The sequence below is a fragment of the Engraulis encrasicolus genome, chromosome 9 (genome assembly GCF_034702125.1).
Source record: "Engraulis encrasicolus isolate BLACKSEA-1 chromosome 9, IST_EnEncr_1.0, whole genome shotgun sequence".
In the NCBI taxonomy this organism is placed as follows: domain Eukaryota; kingdom Metazoa; phylum Chordata; class Actinopteri; order Clupeiformes; family Engraulidae; genus Engraulis; species Engraulis encrasicolus.
This window is the reverse complement of record NC_085865.1, coordinates 35,406,050-35,429,784: the sequence shown is the minus strand read 5'-3', so window position 1 is coordinate 35,429,784 and position 23,735 is coordinate 35,406,050. Positions and strand designations below refer to the sequence as shown.

The 23,735-nt window shown below is 45.1% G+C and overlaps 2 protein-coding genes across 3 annotated transcripts in view; one reads left to right on the top strand and one right to left on the bottom strand.

The window, feature by feature from the left end:
- Positions 1–4,992, top strand: part of prkdc (protein kinase, DNA-activated, catalytic subunit) — a 102,411-nt gene extending 97,419 nt beyond the window's left edge. Inside the window, exons 84-86 of the mRNA XM_063207035.1 lie at positions 1,681–1,869; positions 3,124–3,263; positions 4,504–4,992. Of these exons, the coding sequence (XP_063063105.1) occupies positions 1,681–1,869; positions 3,124–3,263; positions 4,504–4,708 (534 nt within the window). The 3' untranslated portion in view covers positions 4,709–4,992. The remainder of the gene's footprint in view (positions 1–1,680; positions 1,870–3,123; positions 3,264–4,503) is intronic.
- A 687-nt stretch (positions 4,993–5,679) lies between these two features.
- garem (GRB2 associated, regulator of MAPK1) lies at positions 5,680–23,158 on the bottom strand. Of its 2 annotated transcripts, none has more exons than XM_063207036.1 (6): positions 22,726–23,158; positions 20,821–20,961; positions 17,230–17,360; positions 14,957–16,402; positions 11,940–12,142; positions 5,680–8,869 (listed from the first exon to the last, which is right to left on the bottom strand). In XM_063207036.1, the coding sequence occupies exons 1-6, from the start codon at positions 22,844–22,846 to the stop codon at positions 7,780–7,782; spliced, it is 3,132 nt and encodes a 1,043-aa protein (XP_063063106.1). In that variant the 5' UTR covers positions 22,847–23,158; the 3' UTR covers positions 5,680–7,779. The 2 variants fall into 2 exon arrangements, with proteins under 2 accessions (XP_063063106.1, XP_063063107.1); XM_063207037.1 differs by having other exon boundaries at positions 5,680–8,866; positions 22,726–23,157.
- Positions 23,159–23,735: the final 577 nt, after the last annotated feature.

The window sequence follows — 23,735 nt, the reverse complement described above, 5'->3', positions numbered from 1 at the left end:
TGAAGCTGGATAACGTACTTTTCTTAAATAATACACCCTAGACATCATTTGTACCAAATTTGGTGCTTGTATGACCAACTGAAATATTTTGTGAACATCTGGACTCTAATCTGCCTGACTATGTGGAGTTGCCTGAAGTCGGCCCTAGTGCCAACACGCTCTAAATGAAAGGACTTTAGTCTTCTTACTTCAAGAGCACCTACAGTTTGGAGTTTCCAAAGTTGGAGAACAAGAGCGCTTAGTCAACCTTTTCCTTTTGTACATGGTGGTCTTACCCTGTCCTTTATCCCAACACATGGCCGTACTAGCCACATATGAGGTAAGGGAGGTCTGGACCTCCCTAATTTTTAGAGAAAAGAATATTTTTTTAATCTCATTTTTGCATACACGTTTCAATTGACGTTTTTATTTACATAGCATTTGTGTATAGGTGAGTGAGTGGCACCATTGGAAAGGTCTCTTTCTGCCCTTTCCAACAGCATATGTATGACTCGTGTGTGTCCCTCACTCGGCAATAGCGTCAACAAAGAGTAGTTGCAGAATTAACTGGTCATCAGTAGAAAATCTATTTCTTCGGGCATCCTGCAGCATACAGGCCATGTCATATACTGACAGAATATATATGCCAATTGATCAATATCAATATTGCTTAAAGGTAGAGTTAGTTTTATTACTTCATATCCAGAATTTATGCTGCCCATCACAAGTGTTATCGTTTCTATTCGTCATCGCCGTATATTTCTAAGTATGCCTGTTCAAAATGACGGAAGTCTATATTTTCCATACATTTTCAAAATAAATTACAAAAATGGCATGTTCCTTTGAAGGTGCACTGTGTAATCTTTTTGGTAGTTTATTTCCAGAATTGATGTTGCCCATTCATAATGTTACCTTTTACATGAATACTTTGCACCACCATCAAATTCTAAGTATTCATTACGACTGGGAAAATTGCACTTTTCATACAGGAAAAAGGGGAGTGCGCGCACCATGGACCTCCCTTATTTGAAACTCCTGGCTATGGCCATGATCCCAACACATGGTGGTCTTACCCTGGCCTGTCCTGTACCTCACCATATAGTGGTCTTACCCTGTCCTTTATCCCAACACATAGTAGTCGGTGTACAGGTTAGGTATCATTTGAACTAAGATTCAGTGCACGCTTCCAAACTCGATTGGCTTGACCATGCGTGCCCTACAGGTAGCTGATGCTGATTAAGACTTTGTAAATGATGAAACCATATCAACACACATGTCTGATGTCACTTGTGTCCCTTGCCTCTCCCTGTCCAATCCACCACCTGCTCTCTCCTTTTCCACCAATAACCAGGTCCTGTCGGTGCTGGTGCATTTTGGTAGATGTTAACAGCTTTAGGCAAACGGTGTTGCTGGAGGATGGCATACAATTATACACTCTGATGTTACTTGTGTTATTTGTCTCTCCCACCTCACCTCTACCTCCTCTCTCTCCACCTCCCCCTCCTCTCTCTCCACCTCCACCTCCTCTCTCTCCATCTCCCCCTCCTCTCTCTCCACCTCCACCTCTTCTCTCTCCACTCCCCCTCCTCTCTCTCCACCTCCACCTGCTCCATCTCCACCCCACCTCCTCTCTCTCCACCTCCACCTCCACCTCCTCTCTCTTCACCTCCACCTCCTCTCTCCACCTCCCCCTGTGTCCAGTTCCTGCCTGTGCCGGAGCTGATGCCGTTCCGGCTGACTCGGCAGTTTGTGCAGCTGATGCGTCCGCTGCAGGAGTCTGGCCTGATCCGCAGTGTCATGGTGCATGCGCTCAGAGCCTTCCGCCAGCAGCCAGACCTGCTGCTCAACACCATGGATGTGTTCGTCAAGGAGCCCTCGCTCGACTGGAAGGTGAGAGAGAGCTTGCGTGCCTCGCTCAACTGGTGACAGAGAGTGCCTGCGTGCGTGTGTCTGTGTGCGTGCGTGCGTGCATGTATGCGCGTCTGTGGGTGTAAGTAAGTAAGTAAGTATGCCCTTTATTATCCCACAGTGGGGAAATTAATTTGTTGCAGCACTAACGTACATACAGATTGTGCAAAAAGCAGCCGACATACAGACACAGGACCAGGAGGTTAAAAAGTATAAGATAGATAAAAATAGAGATGTTATAGAAAATAGAGATATTTCTCTGCACGCGGCTCACCACCATGGACGTCGTCGTCAAGGAGCCCTCACTTGACTGGAAGATGATTAAGAGGGTGTGTGTGAGTGCCTACGTATGCATTCAAGCAGCCCCCTGGAAGGTGTCAATGGCTATTGAAATCCATATATTTATTAAATAAGATGGAATCTTCGTCTCCATTGTAATATACAGTCATTGGACTGAGGCGTCTATTTGTAGCGATGAAGAACGGTAGTCGCCCCTCTTCTGTCTACGGGGTAGCAAACATGTTCTGGCCAAAACAGGCAAGGTAGGCTCCTTGGCAAGGTGGCTTGGATGATGTCTGTGAAGCAGTGCACGGCTAGTACAATGTGAGCCAACACAGTAACAGATTGCAGAAAGTGAAGCCATCTGGCTTGAGCTTTCATCCCTGTTTTCATCTAGTCATGTGGACTTACCACAAGCAGTTTTGTTTTTGAATTGTGTCATGTTGTGTTCATAGTGGTCTTTATAAAAAATGAACCCATGGAGAGTGTATTACCACTAACATATTCAATCTTCTATTTCCCATCATGATCAATAAAGTAAATCAATCTATCTACCTAGATGGCAGAAATAATAACTCGTTTTGATACAATGTTTTCATCCATTTCAGTATGCCATGTTTTCGGCTTGGCACATAATGCACAACATTTTCATTGTGGCTTTTCGAAGCAATAAGGTTAGAAATCGATATTTATCGGCCCTGCCGTGGCCAACCGCTAGGGCACTCGCCTGCCATGACCCGGTTTCGATTCCCAGCCGGAGTCCTTTGCCGACCCCTTCCCGTCTCTCTCCCAATTCGCTTCCTGTCCACCTCTCACACTGTCTTATCAAATAAAGTCGAAAAAGACCACACAAAAAATTGTTGTTTGTCAGTATAATAATAGTTAAGGATTTAAAAACTTTGTGGCTTTTTTTATTTAGAAAAGGGACTCTCTAACCTCTCATCCACCCCTTTGCAGAACTTTGAGATGAAGCAGCTGAAGAAAGGAGGGAAGTGGATGGAGAGTGTGGACGTGAAGGAGATCAACTGGTACCCTCTGCAGAAGGTCAGCTTCGCCAGGAGGAAGCTGGAGGGAGCCAACCCTGCTGTCATCACCAGGTACTGCCACCGCTCTGCTACTACTCTAGCCAGGCCGTGCCCTCCTAGTGACGCAACACTTTAAGCTTTGCTTCTAGTCAGGCTAAGAGCAATAAAATATCGTTCCTGAGCTCCCGAAAAATCGTGAACTTCTTAACGGTCACTGTGGCTAGTGGTTTTCTCAGATTCACTAGCCATTCAGCCTTTCTACTTGCCACAGTTCTGCCATCATTTTTTTTTTCACCATGATGCTATAATAAGTCTGCAGTAAGTGCAGAAGATGAAGTGCTGAAGAACAATTGGTGCTATTAATACAGGTTACTCTAGCTCCCCACATGAAAATACATCTGATTAAAAAAATAAAAATGATTAATTGAAAATCTAACATAGAAAACAAATAGTTGATGTGGAAGGGGCAAACAAATGAATATACAGTACAGTAGGCTGCTCTGATATGGCATAGCCCTGCCTGCCAAAGTGGCTAGTGGTGGCACTGAAATTCTTACTAGCCACAGCCTAGTTTTACCAGCATTTGGCTAGTTGGCAGGTTGCCAAGGTCAAGCCCTGTCATGTAGTGGATCCATGCTGATTATGTAGGAGGTCTGTTGGTGTAATGCATTGATCCATTCTATTTCTTAATCCCCATTGCCAGTGTCTAGTAAGTAAGTAATAACCCTGGTGTGTGAAATAAGAACAGTGACTAATGCACTTCAGGGATTGTGTAGATCTTGTCAGTCTGGTGCAATGTACTCTGTAGTAGGATGTACCATAGGATGTGTCAGCCAAACCACACACCAGGGTTACTCAAGGCATTGCTGACACTACTTTTAGCAGTTACCTCATACAAGCATTTAATGTAGAATGTGTCTGGGGATGAGATGAGTCACAATACATTACAGAGTACTGATGACTAAACCCTGGTTTGGTGTGAGAGTTCACTTTTTGGGGATTGTGCAGTCTGCTGCAATTATGTACACAGTTAATACAGGATGTGTCAGTAAAAAACAACAACATTTTTTTGCCTTACTGTGTTTGTGTCTGTGTGTGTGCGTACATGTGCAACTGTGCATTGCAGCAGACTGTCAAATGTGCACAAAAATCCTATAATAGGCTGTGTGTGTGAAACTGTAATCAGTTCAGTAACTGTGCTGTGTGTGTGTGTGTGTGTGTGTGTGTGTGTGTGTGTGTGTGTGTGTGTGTGTGTGTGTGTGTGTGTGTGTGTGTGTGTGTGTGTGTGTGTGTGTGTGTGTGTGTGTGTCAGTGAGGAGCTGCTGCTGGGTTTTGAGAAGGACCCTGCGGTGAAGGGGATGCTGGCGGTGGCGCGGGGCTCTGAGGAGCATAACGTGCGCGCCAAGAAGGGGGACAAGGGGCTGAGTGCGGAGGAGCAGGTGGACTGCCTACTAGACCAGGCTACCGACCCCAATCTACTGGGCAGGGTCTGGGTAGGCTGGGAGCCATGGATCTGATGCGGACTGGATACCCCACACACACACACATAGTACAGTGCAGTTTGTATGGCTCAAGTTTCTGGGTAGAATACACGTCACACTTTGGGTCCGTTTCAATATGTAATCTCCTGTCCTCTCTTGTGCCTGTGGCCTCATGATGACGTCACAGACAATAGAAGCTTAATTCACTCGCAAAAGCGCAATTCAAAGATAATTTTCTCTTTTGTAATCTTGATGTCAAATGGGTAAAAGTCCCCCAAAAGTTGTTGTTTCTAGGCTGATAGCGCAGAAACTTGTTTTTTTATATAGAGGCGGGACGTCAGCAAAGCCCGAGGCCACAAGCACACGCTAAGGATGAGATTAGATAATGAGATGGTTCCCCCCTATCTCTCCAGTTTATATGACTTGGACCGGCTTGGAGACCTGGGTTCACATACACATACACACAGTGTGTTAACCTCCATCACTCTTGCCACACGGCCTTACTTGCCTTGATTTTTAGCCATTGGTACTAACAAGAAACAACTGTCTTTCCTGTTTAAGAAACTGACTATTGAATATTGATTTTGCATGAAGAGTAAGGCTTCTTGTTCCCTTTTTTACTATGAATATTCAAAAAAAGATGGATAAAATGTGAAAAGGAAGCACTTTTTAAAGCAAATGAAGGACACCTCATGACTACTCAGGCTTTCAGCACAACTCAAAATACACTACTAGCTTCAAGTTGTGACACCAATGTGACTGACTGTACGCAGGATCAGTTGCTATTAACTCCAGTGATCTGTGACTATAAAATGGAAGTGGCTCTGTCTAATGACACTGATGTGTTTCATGTTCTCTTCCTCTCTCTCTCTCTCTCTCTCTCTCTCTGTTTCTCTCCCTCACTCTCTCTAAAAGTAATTAGTGATTCTGCTGCCATCCCTGGTGGAGTTGTCAATGTTCAGTTTGTCCTCATCAATAAAATCATGTAATGAGTCTGCAAGGCTCAATTGTTCACAAAACATTCTCTCTTTTCTTTATTTTTTAATTTTTATTTCTTTTTGTTTGTTTTTTTGCAATGCCCCAAAGTTGCAAAAGTTGCGTTCTGCATCGGCAATCACCTGGTTTATATGGCTTTTATTATTAGACCTGTTTTTACATACTAAGGCATTCACAGACCAGGCTTACAGTTGCTTTAACAGAAAGCATCTGATAGGGGTAGAAGGGACAGGGACAGACAACTGGATTACAGTTACCAGCACAGCAAAGGTAGTGGATCACTTCATTTTGTTTTTATCATGGCAAAGTATTAAAGCGATACCACATCATTTCTAGTAATATAATTTCACACCTCTCCTTGAGTTAAAGAATTGAGTTGTCTTTCTCCTGTACTTTCAGCCGTTCTCTGAGTCTTGCAATGCTCGCACCGTCATATACATAAACTTTGAACCGGATTGATTAATGACCAATGGCTGTATAGTTGTGGCCGCAGACTTCTGGGATAGCTAAGTAACCATAATTTGCCTACTGTAAATATGACCGGATATAGAAAGTCATCAGGATACAGTTCGTCTCCTGGTTGAAAGCTTACGAGGGTATTCAGATATGCTAAATGGGTGCTTCCTTATTTTTTGCCTTCTACATAGGAAAGCAGCAGGGACTTCAAGGTCCACCCAAATTCAACCTCTAAGATAGCAAGCATATAACTAGTAACTAACTGGTACCAGAAGAGTTATGTACCTAGAAGTAACATCAACAGATTAAGAGACAGGGATGTCAAACTAAGGCCCGGGAGCCAAATCTAGCCCGTATTCGGCCCGCGAGATAATTTCAAATGTGTGTCACAGTTGGCCCACATACACCATTAATGTATAGTGTAACAAGACTTGAACATGACATTTTCTGTGTCAAGATGTGAAGACGCATTTAAACTACCATGTATGATGGGAAAGAGTGTGTGAAATTTAACTGAGTATAAAAAGTGCATGTACGGACAATTTTAGTCAATTTTTTTAAATAATGGTGAGTTCGGTTCGCAATTTCGTTCCTGGGGCCTCATGTACAAAGACTTCTGTAGATTTCTTACTGAATCTTTGCGTAAGTGAATATCTGAAAAAATGCATTTGCGCCTGAAAATCTTAAATGCATCACTCCACACCTAAACAGGTGTTCATGCTGATTCATGTGGTATGACCAATTTCACATGAAATTTAGTAAACGTGCACTTTTTCATGCTAAGTCAGTATTGGTACATCTGAAAATGTTTGTGGAAAGTTACTTAAGGAGCTTTTTTGTGCATAAGTAAGTTTTGTACATGAGGCCCCAGATTTTGATTTTGGCCCTCAGTCAATTTGAGTTTGACAGCCCTGGACTAAGATAATGGCTGGAAGACCAGGAGAAAGGTGAAAGGTTAAAACCTGAAGAGGAGGTGTAAAATTAGCTTTTTTTCCAGAAACAGTGTGGTACTGCTTTAAGGTAAAGGGTAGGGAAGGAGAAATGCAGATACTTCATACAGTTACATTACACTGTTCTGTTTTCTTTTCTTTTTTTTACAACTGTACAACAATCGGTCATCGTAAGCAGACTTCACCTCGTCAAAACAAACAATCTTTGCAATCCTTGTTCTAGTGTCATCCATGATTGTTTTTGTGTACATCAATATCAATTCAGCTTCATGAGATAAAAGGCTTTGGGGTTTTGAGCAAAAGTAGTGTTTTCTTTCCATTGTGCACGTCCCTACCGGGGGGGGGGGTTAGAGAAGGGAGTTTGACAAAGATACATACCGTTATCATACAGACATACTGTATACTTAAAACATAAAAAGTAAAAGCACCCCATATAATATATACATACTGTATATAAGTCATGTAGGCTATATTACACAAAATGGCCACCACTTTAAGGCCACTGAATGTGCATAGTGTTTAGGTACAAAACTGTCTGGGCAACCACACGCAAGGCCAAAGTACCGTCAGTTGTGGCACATGTTCATGTGCCATGCACAAACAAGTTTCGTAAGGTTTTTTTTTTTGTCTTTCGTTTTTGTTCGAGTATATTATTATTTTTCATTATTATTATTATCATCATAAACATTATTATAATTATTATTATTACATTTTCGGCCTCCAGCCACCAATGAACTGCAAGAGTTTCTTGACCTGGAGTTTTGTGAGCTTGAAGTCCTCTGAGAGGATCTCCTCGGTCAGCTGCGTGAGGAGGTTGCCGTCGATCTTCTCGCGCACAAACAGCGCCACCACGTCCTCCGCCAGGCCGATGAAGTGCAGCGAGTGCGACACCTCCTCGATGGACAGCCCTGATAGGTTGGTGGGCGGTCGCCACGACGACTCTGACTCCGACGCCCCCGAGTCTGTAGTGTCTGTGTGTGGATACGAGATGGAGAATACTTCACCGCTGGCTGTGGACAACTGCTGCTGTTCTAAAGAGCTTTCTGCAGCAGAGTCCAACACTTCAGTCATGTCTGACGATGACGAGGCTGCTGCTTCTGCTGAGGACGACGACACTGCTTGTGGTACTGATGCTGCTACTGCTGCTGAGGCCATGGCGATAGCAGCGATGTCCGTGTCCTTGCCGCGGGCCGCTAGCAGTAATTCGCTAGTGGGCTGCTTGGGTGTCCTGGGCGGCAGGCTGGGGCAGGACTGGCTCTGCTTGGCCCGGTCGCACTGCTGCTCGATGGGCTTGCCGCCATCCTCGTCCCTGCTCAGCTCCATGGTGTAGCTGGTGGACTTGGTGTGGAACTGGCCCACGCGGCACAGCAGAGGGGACCTGGAGGAGGAGGACAAGGACGCCTCCCCTCCACCTCCTAGCCCTCCACCTCCTCGGTGGGTCCCGTCCAAGTCCAGGGGGCCAGAGGAGGAGGCCTTGGGGGTGCTGGGCGTGCGCTTGCGGGGGTAGCTGGAGTAGCTGCGGACGGAGCAGTGGACGGAGGCGAAGTCGGTCGAGGAGGACGAGGAGGAGTGGCAGTCGCCCCCAGCTCCGCTGCAGAAGTCGGTAGGCCAGGAGAGGCGCGAGGGCAGCGCGGCGTCCAGCGGCGTCAGGCACAGCCGGGTACCACTCGTGCCACTCGTGGTGGTGGTGGTGGTGGTGGAGGAGGGGCTCTCGCCCGGACGCAGCCAGGGACAGGGGTAGCACAGCTGGGCTGGGTCGTCGCCATCACAGCCCCCCTCCTTATCGCCACTGCTGCTGGGAGACATGGAGACATGGCATCAGCAATGGATGAGGATGGATAGATGGATATAGATACATGAACTTATGAGTGATCTTAAAGGAGCACTCCTGCCAATTTCAATATGCTGTTGTATTGCTCACGCTACCCTTGACTTGTCAGTATACGGTGATGCTGCATTTTTTTTGGCTCAGCCCTTTCTGAGATATGAGCGATTCTAATAGCTTTTGATCACATTTTTAAAAAAATCTTAACATAAGTCTACTCCAAATATTTTCCCAAAAGGTATCGCTGTTTGCTAGTTGTCTGCTGATGTTATATAACCTTTTGGATGTTTTTGGAAATAAATCAAGACTTTTTTTTTATGTAAACAAACACCTGCCCCCATTACAATGACCAGGATCTCAGAAAAGGCTGGGATACCAATTAACTTCATTACAACATGACCCCTGTTATACTGTAAATTGGCTGTTACAATTGTATGGCAAGGATACTACAATTTATAAACAACACAGACATGATATAGAATAAAATAGAAATCATTTAAATCAAATAGACCTAATCTGTTATATTGAATTTAAGTTTTTTTTTTAAAGTCTTTTTCCAGTACCCTCTGGGACAGAACATCTTCTCCTGACCAATAGCGGAGTCTATTAGCAAGGTGTCTAATGACAGAAATTGCTGCTGATATTCCTTTAAAGATGAATATTGTTCTATGAAATGTTAGAACCGTACCAACAATGGTTTGAGTAACTTTGTTTTTTTTTTCCTCCCCCAAACTTCTTGTTTTTTTTTACAAGAATTTCACATCTAACTTTTTCCCACAACCCAGGCAACAACAAGACTGCTTAATACTCTACTACATTTGAAAAGGCCCAGAGTGGTGCAGAGCAGACATAACATGATGTCCCCTTGTGCTGTTGTGCTTCTCCTAGTGGCACTAGAAATGCCATGGCCATGATTCCAATTCCCAGGCAGGCACCTGATAAAATACACAGTGAGGCTGCCCATTCGCTTAAGGTCGCTCGGGATCAGAGCCAATCGGCCGCTAGTACTGACTTGGAAGTCTGATGGAGGGCTGCCAGCAGTTTGGCTTCTAATGACTCACGAATGACTCACACACATACAGGGGTCGGACAAAATAATGGAAACACCTGACATTTATTTTAGAGTGGGCAGTTTCATGGCTCAAGTGGATGAGCCTGTTGTTGGCCAATCTTCATTAATTGCACATTGCACCAGCAAGGTGAAGTGTGAAGATTAAATTAGCAGGATAAGAGCACAGTTTTGCTCAAAATGTTGCAATGCACACAACATTAGGACATTAGGAATTCAAAAAGGAGAAATTATTGGTGCGTATCTGTGACCAAGACAGCAAGTCGTTGTGATGCATCAAGAGCCACGGTATCCAAACCAGCCACTCCTACACACCATGTCATTATGTGCTTTAACACAGCCCACAAATGGATCTGTATTACACAATGCAACACACATTTAAGGTCTCAAAGCTGTGTTCCTCTGCCTCAGGAAACAAGCGGTTTCCACTATACCGAGTATTGCAGAAAAAGTAGACCACACACACACTCATACTCCCACGCGCACACACGGGTAAGCACGCACGCACGCACGCACGCACGCACGCACGCACGCACACACACACGGTCATTGTGAAACTCATGGAAGCATTGTAATTGGTGGACAGATTCCTTGCCAGCCACGATTATTTCCAATGGAGATACATACACAGGCCAACTCCACGGAGCAAAAATGTTTTCTGCCACTTGGGTTTGCCTAGTTTACTATACGTGTACTTTGTAGGTTACAAGGCAATATCACTCACACTAAGTGCTACTGCACTGCATAGTAGTGAATGAGTGAATGTTTCCGACACTGATCAGCCTTTGTTCTACTACGCCCTTCACAAGTCAGTGCAGAATCTCTGCCTGTGTGTTTACACATTAGCCAAACATCATCCACAGGGCATAGCAGAGCACAGCAGATGGTATAACACTCTCAGAGGAGAGGGAGGGCAGGGTATGTGTACACATGTGTGCATATCAGAAAGGAAAAAAAATAATTATTAGAAAAAAAACATCTTTCAAATGTTTCAAAATATTTGTATTTGCTACAAATTTGTTCCGCCACTACGTTAGCACTGCTGCTCACTTGTTGCTCATGCATAGTCACAGCTCAATAGAGCTCGAAAGTCCCGCCCCTTAGTTCCGCGTTTCACGGGACCTAAGCTGACCATCTAACAACATGGTACTGAGTAAATATCTTCTGATCTCAGTCATGATATGCGCTGGGCTACAAATATGCTGTTTAAGAGGCTAGATAAAGATTATTCATGCAGAAGTATCTATGTTTTGTTCTGAGGCCGTCGGCATGAAAAATGTGAAGAAACACAGCTTTCTAAAAAGTTTGGGGGTTCGTACGAAAAATTAAGCAAAAATATCAGAACCAACATATATGGAGCTCGTGGCACAACTCGAACGGGATCGAAATATCATTTTAATACCGGCATTTAAAAATGCCGTTGAGGTCCCATGAAATCGGGGGAAGTGACGTCACTTTCAATCTCAATGAAAGATTGCTCAAGCACACCAGAAATGGAGGCACTGACTGGACACCTGGTCCAGAAGTTGCAAGAGGAAAAAGTCGAAAGGCACAACAATTATTTCTAACGGTATCACTGAAAATAAATAAACCTTGTTGAAACTAATTTGCAACACTGTAACACGTCTTGCTTAGGCCGGTGACACATGCAGGCGAAACAAGCGAAGCGAAAAGAGGCGAAATTAAGTGTTCCATTCTGACAGCTCAACGGTCATCAGGTTGTTGCGGCAAATCAAATGGATTGAAACATTTATTTTGTTAACTTGACTGGCCGCTGCAGGCGAAATCTCCTCCTTATTTGTATAATATTAAAATATTACATTTTTGCTTCGCTTCGACTTGGCCGAATATTTTCGCTTCGCTGCGACCCTGTTTGTTTGCCTCATAGAAATGAATGGGGAAGTTTGCTTCACTTGGCCAAATCCGCGTATAAGTGTCCCTTGCATAACATAAGACAGCATGGGTCCTCACATGTTGTGCAGGCCAGAGGAGTAGTAGGAGAGCGTGGGGCTGGGGGAGCGCGTGTCCTGCTGGCGGGGTTTGACCGGGGGCAGGGGGGCCGAGACCGGGGTGGGGCAGGAGAGGACGCCCCCACCAACAACACCACCACCCTGCTGCTTGGAGCTCCGAGGAGGGATGGGCGGGGCGTTCAGGAGCCGGCACTCTTCCTTCACCTGGTGGAGAAGAGGAGAGAAGAGATAGGATGAGCACAAAGTAACGAGGTCCTTCATTTCCTTACAGATCAAAAGCATCACTGAACTACTAGTGTATTACTACTAATAATGATAATAACAATAATAATACTGAGCTTGTTAACATGGTGGTGGCTCTCGAGTCAAAACTATACAAAGTTCAAAGAACTGAGAGAAAAAAAAGTTAAAATGTCCTTGTTGCTTTGTTTACTTCGATTTGTATAGCTATTGCAAATGGAGAAATGTAATGATTGCTTATCATGGGTTTTGGACAAGGCAGTCTATCCAAATAACATTTAATGTAGTCAATATCCCATATCTAATCTTCAGCACTAATGTCCGTCATCTTTCTCTCCAGATGACATGCTGAGCTCTGTAGTGTGGTGGGCATCTAAAGTAAACAAGCTTTGATGTTAGGGTCCAAGAACAATGTCCTCTTGGTCACAAACGTGACGTAGAGCAGTGTTTGCCTAACTTTTTTTTTTGGCTTGCTTGCATACCCTCCTATCAGTCATGCTCTATATCACAATGTCTGGACTGGAGCATTTGGATTACAGGAAATTCCTGTAATCCAAATGCTTCAGTCCAGACATCATTATTATTTCCACGTACCCCTTACAGTGTGCCTGCGCTACCCTGGTTGGTAATCACTGACCTGGATAACTAGTGAGTGGACTAAATGTGATGAGTCCCAGACAAAACATCAACAAGACCATATACAGTAACATCCTTAATTTCCATCGGGATTAATGGAAATTACTCTACTCTACTCCGACATGTTTTTGGCGGCCTGAGAAGCAGTCCTGGTCAAACGCACTCTCTCTCTCTCCTCAAGTGACACGGCCAAACACAACAAACCCACTCAGGGGGGTCAAGGACCAAAGTCTGCTCTCCATTGGTTTGGCAGTAACGCAATCTCCCCTAAACAAACCGTGCCGTTATTTTGGGACAGGGTTAACCTGTAAAGAATTTATTCTGTGCCAACTACTCTTGGGCAGCTAACTACTTCGACTACACATGGCAGGCCTGAGGCCTCCCCTTCTCTACTACTACAGTGACACGAGTATAGCAGGCCCAGGGCCGCTGACAGCTTTGGCCAGGCCCAGGACAAAGTCATCCAAAAGGGCCCCGTACCCAATACATACAATGTAACGAGGACCCGATTGTGGGTTCCCTCTCTCCCTGGGCCCAGGACAACTGATCTGCCTGCCCCCCCCCTGCATGTCAGCTTCCCTAAGGAGGCCCACCACGGTAGCATTGGGCCAACGAGAAGCGAGCATACGCGCATGCACACGGTGTGTGCTACTTCGGCTGGCAAATATTTGTCCGCGAAAAAACAGACCACTTCTTCTTAAAACAAATTAACCAAAGTCATGCACATAGGTAGTTTGCACTTTGTGTCCGTGCACGCCTTAATGACTAACACAAATATTTGCTGCCCAGCGGAGACACAGGGGTGGGCAGTTAGAAAAAGAGGCAGCATTCAGCATTCTCACAGGCAGCGCTAAGGAGTGTACTGGCATTTTCATAGGACAGTGAGCTTCACTGTGAGCGTAATATGAAGCAGACATATCAGCTTTGCATTCTTCGGTTTAAGAGAATACCGCACGCATGTTCGACAGTGCCGAGATGACAAACTCCACAGTCACGCAAGGTTACCGCCTGGTCACAGACTAGCCACCCACTTCCACCAAGCTACTGCATGTACACGACACACGCGACCATAAGCCGACACCAGTGATCCGAAAAGATTTCACCCATCCGCTGCTGTTGATGTTTGCATGGAGGAAATAACTGCATGCACTGACTGACTGAGGTCAGCTCGGTCCTTCCTTTTAAAAGCGATGAATCACACAACACGCCACCAGAACTGAACTTAACGAAATATGGCGTCATGTTCCCTGTACAATGCACAGCCCCCAAACAATAACAAGCCGGGCAATCATGGCTGGACTGGCCGTAAGGCATGCAAGCCATTTGCCCAGGGGACTGTTGAGGATTTTGGCCCAGCCCTCGCCTCAATGGCATCAGTCCTCATGCCACTACAGCAGGGCTCTGAGTCAGATTTAACTGTTGAGGTCAAAATAGCTCTTATTAGATGACTAAAAATGTTGCCATTGGCTCCATTGTCTACCTCAACGCCTTACTGAGCGTTCTTGGCTAAAAATGTTCAGCCTGATTTTTTTACCCTAGTCCAATGTGTGTTGTGTGTGTGTGCCATGTCATAGCTCTGGCTGCACACTCCAGATGATGCCATGGCACCGGTTGCTTCCAGGAAAAAAATAAAGCTACAAGTCAAGAGACGCGCGAGGAAATCCACTTGGATTTGAAATGGATTTAAAACATAACCTAATGTACTGTTGACAAAATGTCAAGAGAAGGAGAGAGATCGATAGACACAAGCCTATGATGACGTTCAAACTACAGAGAACACAAATTATGATTAAAAAAAAATGCTGGCCTCTCCTGGACCACATTATGATGGTTGGAACAGACACACAGAGACAGACAGGCACAGGCACAGGCACAGGCGCAGACAGGCAGACGCACACGTGCACGCACACGTTCACGCACGCACACACACACTCTCACACACTTTTAACTAAAGGATTTTTTGTGCGTTTCAGTATCATCAACAAAATTACAAACAAAAACACTTTTTTGGTGTGTGGGACACACAATTTGGTCACCAAAGCTTAAAAGCTTCTTTTTTCTATCTTACAGAGATAAACAAGCCCACACACAACACAACACAACACAACACAACACAACACAACACAACACACACAGACTTACAGCTTCAGACTTGGGAGGCACAGGGGGCGGAGGTAGACTGAGGTCTGAGCTTAGCAGGGTGCAGGCAGCTGGGTTTCCCACCACCACGGGATACGTCAGCACCGGTGGCACGCCAACACCAACGCCAACGCTACTGTTGCCCCTGACAATGGCCGCGCTGTGGCAGAGTTCCGTTGTGGTGGCTATGGGCAGCGGTACCGTAGTCCTCTGGGCCAGACTCTTCATTGTGTGTTCCAGCCACAGCTCCTCGTAGGGCACGTCAGGCTTGTTGTGGCCACTGGAGCCAGTGGGGCTGATGTCCCCCAGCTCTGGCAGTAGGTAGTCTGTGTCGGGGGAGTCCAAGGAGGATGGGGGAGGGGGGGCGTAGTCGCTGCACAGGCTCACGCAGCCCTGCAGGATGACCTCGCTGTTGCCGTGGAGGTTGTTGCCGTAGACGCAGACGGACAGGCGGTGGAAGGACTGGGTGAGCTCGTCGCGGGCGGAGCTGAGCGAGCTGGGCAGGTGGTGGTGAACGTGTCCCGGGCACCCGTTGCTCCCAACACCCCCGCCTCCGACGACGACTCCGCTGCCACCTCCTCCGAGTAACCCGCCACCTCCGACATTGCCAATGCTGCCTCCTCCTCCACCACCACCACCAATACCACCACCACCTCCACCCGTACCGCCTACCACCACCCCCCCTCCCTGGGAGCCCTTCTTGGGGCTCTTCCCTTCCTCGCTCCAGTCCACCCGCACGTCCCTCACCGCCCGGGAGTAGTCGTCGATGTTGAACTGCTCCTGGCAGTAGGCGAACCAGCGGTGCACCACCGTCTCCAGCCAGGGCTCCCCCTGTATGAGGCCCTCGGGCAGCAGCAGGCGGGGCAGCAGCAGCGGCGGCGGCGGCGGGGGCTGGGTGGAGGAGGAGGAGGAGGTGGCCAGGTGGTGGTGGTGGTGCTGCTGGGACAGCGGGAAGTGCACGGGCAGCACCTTGTTGGCCCGCAGCGCGCAGCACACCACCACCGTCTTGGTCTGGATGTTGACCAGCTTGTAGCGGTGGCCCTCGCGGATCAGGTGCAGGTCGTGCTGGTTGCGCGGCGGCCCGCTGGGCACCGTGACGTTCACCGGCAGCCGCGTCTTCTCCACGATGGTGCGGATGGTGTGCTCGCCCTCCTGCATCTGCAGCTCCAGCGGCGAGCAGGTGCTGAAGCGGCCTTTGCACTGAAAGGGCAGGCTGATGCTCTCGTTGGTGCGGTGGTTCATGCAGATGAGGCAGGGCATCTTGCCGCGGCCCAGCTTGCCCAGCGAGTTCAGCTTGCCGATGCGCTTGAGGATGGTGTTGAAGCGCGACTTCTCGCGCGCCGTCTTGGCGTACAGGATCTCGGCCTGGCCCATCAGGGTCAGCTCGTCGCCCGTGCTCAGCGTGATGTTGTACACCTCCGTGTCCTCGTTGCACTCGCCCGACGCCATCTGGGGTGAAACAGTGACAACAAGGGTAGACATGTTACAGGGTTGGTTTCCCACAGAACAAGTAGCACTGTGTGGTGCTACGGGCCAAAAACACTGGGCCAGGCCCTACCGTGGCGCTAACGGTAGGACACTCGTCTACTACACGGCCGACCCGGGTTCGATACTTCGATTCCAACCCGGGACCTTTGCCGACCCTTCTCAGTCACTCTCTCTCTCAACTCATTTACTGTCACCACCTTCACTGTCCTGTGAATGAAATAAAGTCTCGAAAAGCCCTCAAAAATATATTTAAAAAAATAATGATAAAATAAAAAAAACATTGGGACAGTGTTATGCTATGTGTGTACACAGCCATTGTGTACACCATATTTATGTACGGTTGATCAATTTGTGCAGCTCAGTATTTACTCTGTGGTGTTGGGTCACAGAATGGACAATGTATGGGGATGGAAACACCATTATCTGCAACCGTGTCATCTGAACACATACATAATACATGAATATGCAGTGCGCTGGCCTGATGCCATCTGCTGAGAGAAAGAGTGACGACAATGCAATATAGGCGACAAGGTGTCTATTCCTTTACAATCGTCTCTGGTAGAAGTAGCATGCTGGGAAAAAGTCAAAGCAACTGGCCCTAATTAACCCCTTTGTATAGAGCCACTGTTATAACCATTCACCAAAATGATCAAGTCTGAAATAGATACTTAAGGCTCTCTGTACCGCCATAGCAATGTTGTTCTGATGCAGTTAGGTCTTCTGAGCAAAGACAGAACGGGCCTACCAGCAGGCCCATCTGCACAAACAGGTTACTACAAAAGACGCACCTTGACATTGAAAGTGATTTCCTCCATGACGTAGACGCGCTCGGGAAAGGCCTTGGCCACCTCCTCCACACTGTTGAAGTACTGCACAGGCTCCTTGATGTCACGGTCCTGCTCCAGCAACTTGAACTGGCCTAGAATAATAGAGCAAAATAAAATATAATTTAGTAGAGCAAAATAAAATATACTTTAGTAGTGCACTTAATTAAGCCCAAAGTTAAGTTGTCCAGCAGTATTCACATAACAGTAAACATTGCTGAAATCTCACGCTCACACACTCTCACACACACCTGCATACGTACATTCCCTCAACAGTCAAAAAGAAAAGGTGCTGTGGCACAGCGCGCCAACACACTGTACCATAATATGGGCACCATTGCCCATAGGGATCAAGGTTGGGATCAAGGTTGGGATCAAGGTTCGAATCCAGCCTGGGTCCAGCCATTCCCCAACTCTTCCCCCCTCTCTGTCACATACTGTTTTCTGTCTCCAACTTCACTGTTCGGTTTGAATTAACGTTAAAAAGCCTCAGAAAAAAGTAGAGAATGCGGTTTTAGTTGTTCATTTTCAAAATGTATGTTCCTCATTCAAAAATTTGATATTGTGAAATAAATTTACAACAGTAAATTTTGCCGCTAAACATGTTCAATACTAGAAATTCAAAATGGCGGACAAGGACAAGATCCACCTTTTCATGTATATGTCGGAATTTTCCAGTCATGGTAGTGACTAGTGGTACATGTTCCTGAAGAAAATAGAACTTTCTGCATGGGCAGCAGAAATTTTGGAAATAGGCTACTAAAAAAAGTTACACATTCTACCTTTAAAGAAGGAGAAGAAAAAGAAGAGTATAGAAGCATTGGGCGGGGAGGAAAGAGCAGGCTTAAGTTAGTGGTATGGATGGTGGACAGTGTGCCACTAGCTCACATTGTTCCAATGAAAGGACAGGAGGACTTAATAAAAAATAAAAGTCACCTATAATGTGATTTCAGAGTCTCTGGAAATTGCATTAACCTTCACTCTTACCGGGAAAGAAGCGATACATCCAACAAAGCAGCTCTTCAGGAGCTTTGTCAACCTTCAAACAGCAGAGGAGTAATTCCTTCCTGCGCCCTTATTGCCCCTTATTTGCCACTGTTTGGGGTCATGTGTCTTAAAACAGACACTAAGTGAATTGCAGAGGACCTAGCTGAAATGACCTGCCTCATTCTACACTCAATAGGTAACATACACTTGTAGACCAAACTCCACAGTCTGTTTGCTTTTTTTTAACACAATGTTTTGAAGGGACTTGAATTGCAGAGGGGCCCTAAATGGAAATTACCTGCCTTATTTTACTGCCAGAAGGCAATTCTCACTTTGCGCACCAAAAACCACAATGTTCCTGGTTTTCTACTCCTATTGCTCACACTACGCTCGACTTTACAGCACCACTGTTTTGTTTTCTTTTTCGTTCAACTCTGTTCATGATTCTGGCCATTCTAACAGGGACAAAAAAAAAGAAAATCTTAACATACTCCAATGACAATGATGTCGGGTACGGTCATGTCAAGGGTAGCGTGAGCAATGTAACTGCATGATGAAATTGGACAGACTTCTCCTTTAATGCTTCCCTCTGCACCGGCATCTTCTATTCTGCTTAAACCCATAGCCTAACACAAGTCCAATGACTGAGGAGAGGAATCTGTCAGGTTGACCGAGTTCAACTATTCACTCTCACACCCTGCGCAGTGCACAACTAGCCTGGCAGAAATTCTTCAAATGAAACAGCTGTTATTGCTTCGGTCCCAGGGGAGCATTCAGGTTCATTTTTTCCCCCCTCACTTGCACTCAAGTAGAGTAGAGTGCAGATGCTTTACCGATCCCAAAGGAAATTACTGTAGAGCGGCATACACAAACACACATCCCACATTCACACGCATGTACATACTGTTGAATCCCACATTCACATATCCCACTGTTTACATGTATAAACATTCTCTTACATACAGAATATTCACTTCACTAGTCACGAGGAGACAGGAAAGAAAATGTTCTAAAACAACAACAAAATTAAAACAGGCATAGAGCACAGCTAACAGAACAAGAACTACAAAGCGGATTCCAAAAAAGTTGGGACACTTTGTATATTGTGAATAAAATCAAAGTGCTGGCATTTTCAAAACATCTAATATGTTAATAAGGTAGAGCACTATGTAGAGACAACATATCAGTTGTTAAAGTCGAGCAGAATTATTGTTTTGAGGTAATTATGTGATCATTTGAAATTTCACCCTTGCAACAAATCCCAAAAAAGTTGGGACAGGGCCAATAAAATGCTTTTTATATTGGATACGACTAAACACAACACAAGGGATGAGACTGAACAGTTAAATACTTTGACTGATGGCATAATTTTATTCAAAAATTAGATATTTTGATATGCGAGACATGATTTCAGCAGCTCAACTGATAGGTGTGCTCTTCAACTTGTTTACCTTTTTGTTATGCTTAATATGTGGCATATCCTGACCGCAAGAAAACAATTTTGTGACTTGTTTACTCTTATGATGGAACCACACTGTTGGAACATAGTAGAGATTGAAATTTGCCACCATTATGGGGCAATATCTAAAGGCGGTGCTCCAAAATATAATGCCTTGGTAGCTATGTTTGCTGTTTAAAGTCTGTATGTATCATTCAACATTAATTTTAATGCTCTATATGAGTAAGAAGACCCTAACCAAGTCACCTCTGCACCTCCTTACCATCATATTTGTTGTCTTTCAGACTGACCACTAAATCAAGCTGAAGTATTCATTTTCTATATAACCTGGAGGGTGCATGACTCCATAATTTTCAAAAAGGATTAAATATTTTCCATTCTGTAATCAGAGGACAGTTTCACATGTCTACTAGGTCCATAGAATGAGCTTTTCTGCATGCAACACTGATTAATGTCTGCATCATGTGCATTAATCAAGTGTTGTGTTTATGGTCAATTTTTGGAGAGCTGTCATTGTTGGAGTGTCATAATTTGCTTATTTACCACGAGTATGTCATGATCTCATAACTCGTGCAATGATTACACAGAACTCTATATTACGGAAATAGGCCTTATATGCCTGCAATTTTGATAATTCAATCTTTCTGTGTAATAGATAAGTAATTAGTCCCTCAAAATATTTGCTGCTGAGTGCCACAGCCTCTATGTGATGATATTTTATTTGTGCATTCATGTTGGCAGTCAATATAGTTCCTTTTAAAATATTCTTCCTTGTGTAATTTTTAGAATTATCCAACTATTACAACATGTTTTGGCCCTGTCCCAACTTTTTTGAGATTTGTTGCATGGGTCAAATTTGAAATGATCACATAATTACCTCAAAACAATAATTCTGCTCGACTTTAACAACTGATATGTCGTCTGTACATAATGCTATACCTTATTAACATATTAGATGTTTTGAAAATGCCAGCATTTTGATTTTATTCACAAAATGCAAAGTGTCCCAACTTTTTTGGAATCCGCTTTGTAGAACTAGAACACTGTGAACAGATTTACTGAAGCCCAGCCAATCGGTGCAGTGCACTGCCAGGCTGAACACCACCCACCCTCATAATGGACCGGGATCTCGATTTTGGGCCCGATGACATAATGGCCCTCCTCCAGGCTATGGGCGGTGACTGTGGTCCACTGCCGACACGAGTGAATCAAGAGGTAGTCATTCTCACGCAGGCCTTCCACCGTCTGCCCTGGGAACGGATGATGACACACACAGCACGGTCAATCCTCATTTGTGCATCTGTGATGATGCCGTCCTCTTATTTAACAGCTGGCTGGCTCACTCGTTCAGGCGTGAAATTTGTGAATTGTTTGTTGAAACGTTAAAGCTGTTGAAACCTTGATTGAGGATAAGTCTTTAAAATGAAAAGCTAGCTACAAAAAATAGTAACAAAAGAAAGATTAAACCCCTCATTATTAATAAGATCATCCAACTCAACAACCAGGTTACAACATGATATTATTCTACATCACTTGTTTTTAGGTAGTGCCGGAGGATAGTGTCACAACAGGGTGAAAAAAAATAGGCTGCCATTCACTCTAATATAATACATGAAATGAATGGCTCTATTAAATCTACATTACATCTGGCAGAAGCTTTTGTCCAAAGTGACTCACAAACTGACTCACGAAGTGAAGACTAAACACCTCTGGTTTTGCCTTCCGCTTCTAGGTAGGCTGATGCATCTGCTCTTTGTTCTTACCAATTGTTGCATGAAATGTTGTAGGCCTACTGTTGTTTTGAAATCTGCAGTTTACAGCCAATGGCCTGAGGTCAATCTCACTACTGCTCACATCTGTCAGTTTGTGACCCTCTCTTGAACAAATGAAGCCTCTCAAACGTGACTTGAACTACAGTACTGTATGTAGGACTGACGAATATGCGGGCCATGTACATCTAGTTCTGAAATATTGGCTGTGAACCCCTCCACTAAAGCACCAGATAACCAGTTAAACTGGAACACCTACCTCCACAAAAATATTCCCCCTTGCAACAATAGAATGCCACATTAGGCTATTTAAGATCGCATGTGCAAGACTAGACTAAACGGGTGTGCATGCTGCATGTAACATACATTTCTTTATGTAAATGTTAGCAGTAATTTATTTGTATTTAAAATAACTGATAATATCATATTTAAATGTCTTATCGCGCGAGTATATCCTGTTAACGTCAGCAAGCAAAACACCCACTGAGAGGAGGGCCAACTTCTAGAGTCCTTGACTGAAAGAAGAACAGACCACGCTACGAACACAAATCTCTGAATGGCAAATGAGGACATTTGATTACCACACGGGGCTCGTTGCTTGCATGTTCTAATAATGACCATAGTTATGTGCCTGGCTAGCCAGTCACTCTGTACACATTCCAGAAAGCAAGTACAGGCCCAAGAGGGGGGAGAATATCTGATACAGATCAACACGTCCTTTGGTTAGTCATGGACTGTACCTCTACCCCGTTGGCTTTTGAATGCAGCAAGATTTGATGGAAGATGGGCATGTAGCTCCAGCACCCCTCTGAAAAATAATTAACAACTATACACCATTTTCCAAATCAGCTAGCGTTAGCTCGTTTTAAATCTGGGGTGAACTGGTGGTTCACTATCTCGCACACACAAGCTACCCTGCTACATGGATCCAGTTTGCTAACTAAATGGTTCCTAAATGCTTTTGGTACACGAAAAGTGTTATCGGGTCCATTTCCACGATTTCAGTCTTATACTGGCCAGATATATTAAATACATAAGAAACAGTTTACAACTGTGATAAAGCGAGCTGGCTAACATAGTATTGTGATTGTAACCAAGCTCTGTTAGCTACCTACGGGAAAGCCACCCACGTTCAGATTCTTGCAAAGTTGCCAACTTGCCTTGCTAGCATGCTAGCAATCTAACACAAGTTGATGATGAAGTTTTCTAACTATTTGTTGCGAGAAAGCAAGAGAATGCGCTTACCAACGTCCAATTTAACAATCTGCGGTAGTCTGTAGGCACTGACAAGTCGATCCAGGGACAGGGTCGTCGTGCTCCATGTAACATCTTTCAAATTGTTGTACAACATTGATCCTAGGTCCATGTTAGCTCGCTAACACAATGACCTACCCACCGCCGCATTCATTTGTACAGAATAATGGTCCTCGCATGGAGGATATTTCTTTGATGCTCCTTTGTTTTTTCAGTTTAAAACAATCATGCATTGTCCAGCAGCCATGTCAACCCTTCGGTCTATTTACACTGACAGGAAATGCCATATATCCAGACCATAGAAATCTCGCCCAGGGAATGAGAATTTCCTCCTCCCCGTCCCCGCGCCTGTGGTTGCTTGGGCAACTTCCACTGACTTCAATCTGTGTTGGCTGTCATTTCAATGGGCCCCCTAGACCACTGGCTGGAGACGTTTTTTGACACATGGTTGATTATAACGTTACCTGTCTTTTTCTGCATTTTGGCAGTATAGTAGGCCTATCTGTGTTATACATTGTGTATTTTGTCATTTTATAAGGGTAAACATATGGAATATTTTGAATATGCACTAAGCCTATATTTAATTTGGAATGGCCAGTTTTTAACTTGATTCTGGGCTTGGACCAACACCCCCAAGCCCAGAAGGACAAGGGCACAGAGCCAATTCCAGTTTGTCAATCATGCCAGAGTGACAATATGCACACTGCAATAGAAAGTGAAAGTCCATTGGGAAACTCCAACTCCCATTGTCATTGTGACACAGCACTCCACAGCACACAAGTGAACACTGCACACAATGAAATTGCATTTATGCCTCACCCGTGCAAGGGGGCAGCCCTCAATGGCACCCCTGGGGAGCAGTGCGGCAGGGCAGTACCATGCTCAGGGTACCCCAGTCATGGAGGAGGACGGGGGAGAGCAGAGCACTGGTTGATTGCTCCCCCACCAACCTGGTGGGTCGGGAGTCGAACATATACACAAACCAAATGTTCCATGAAATT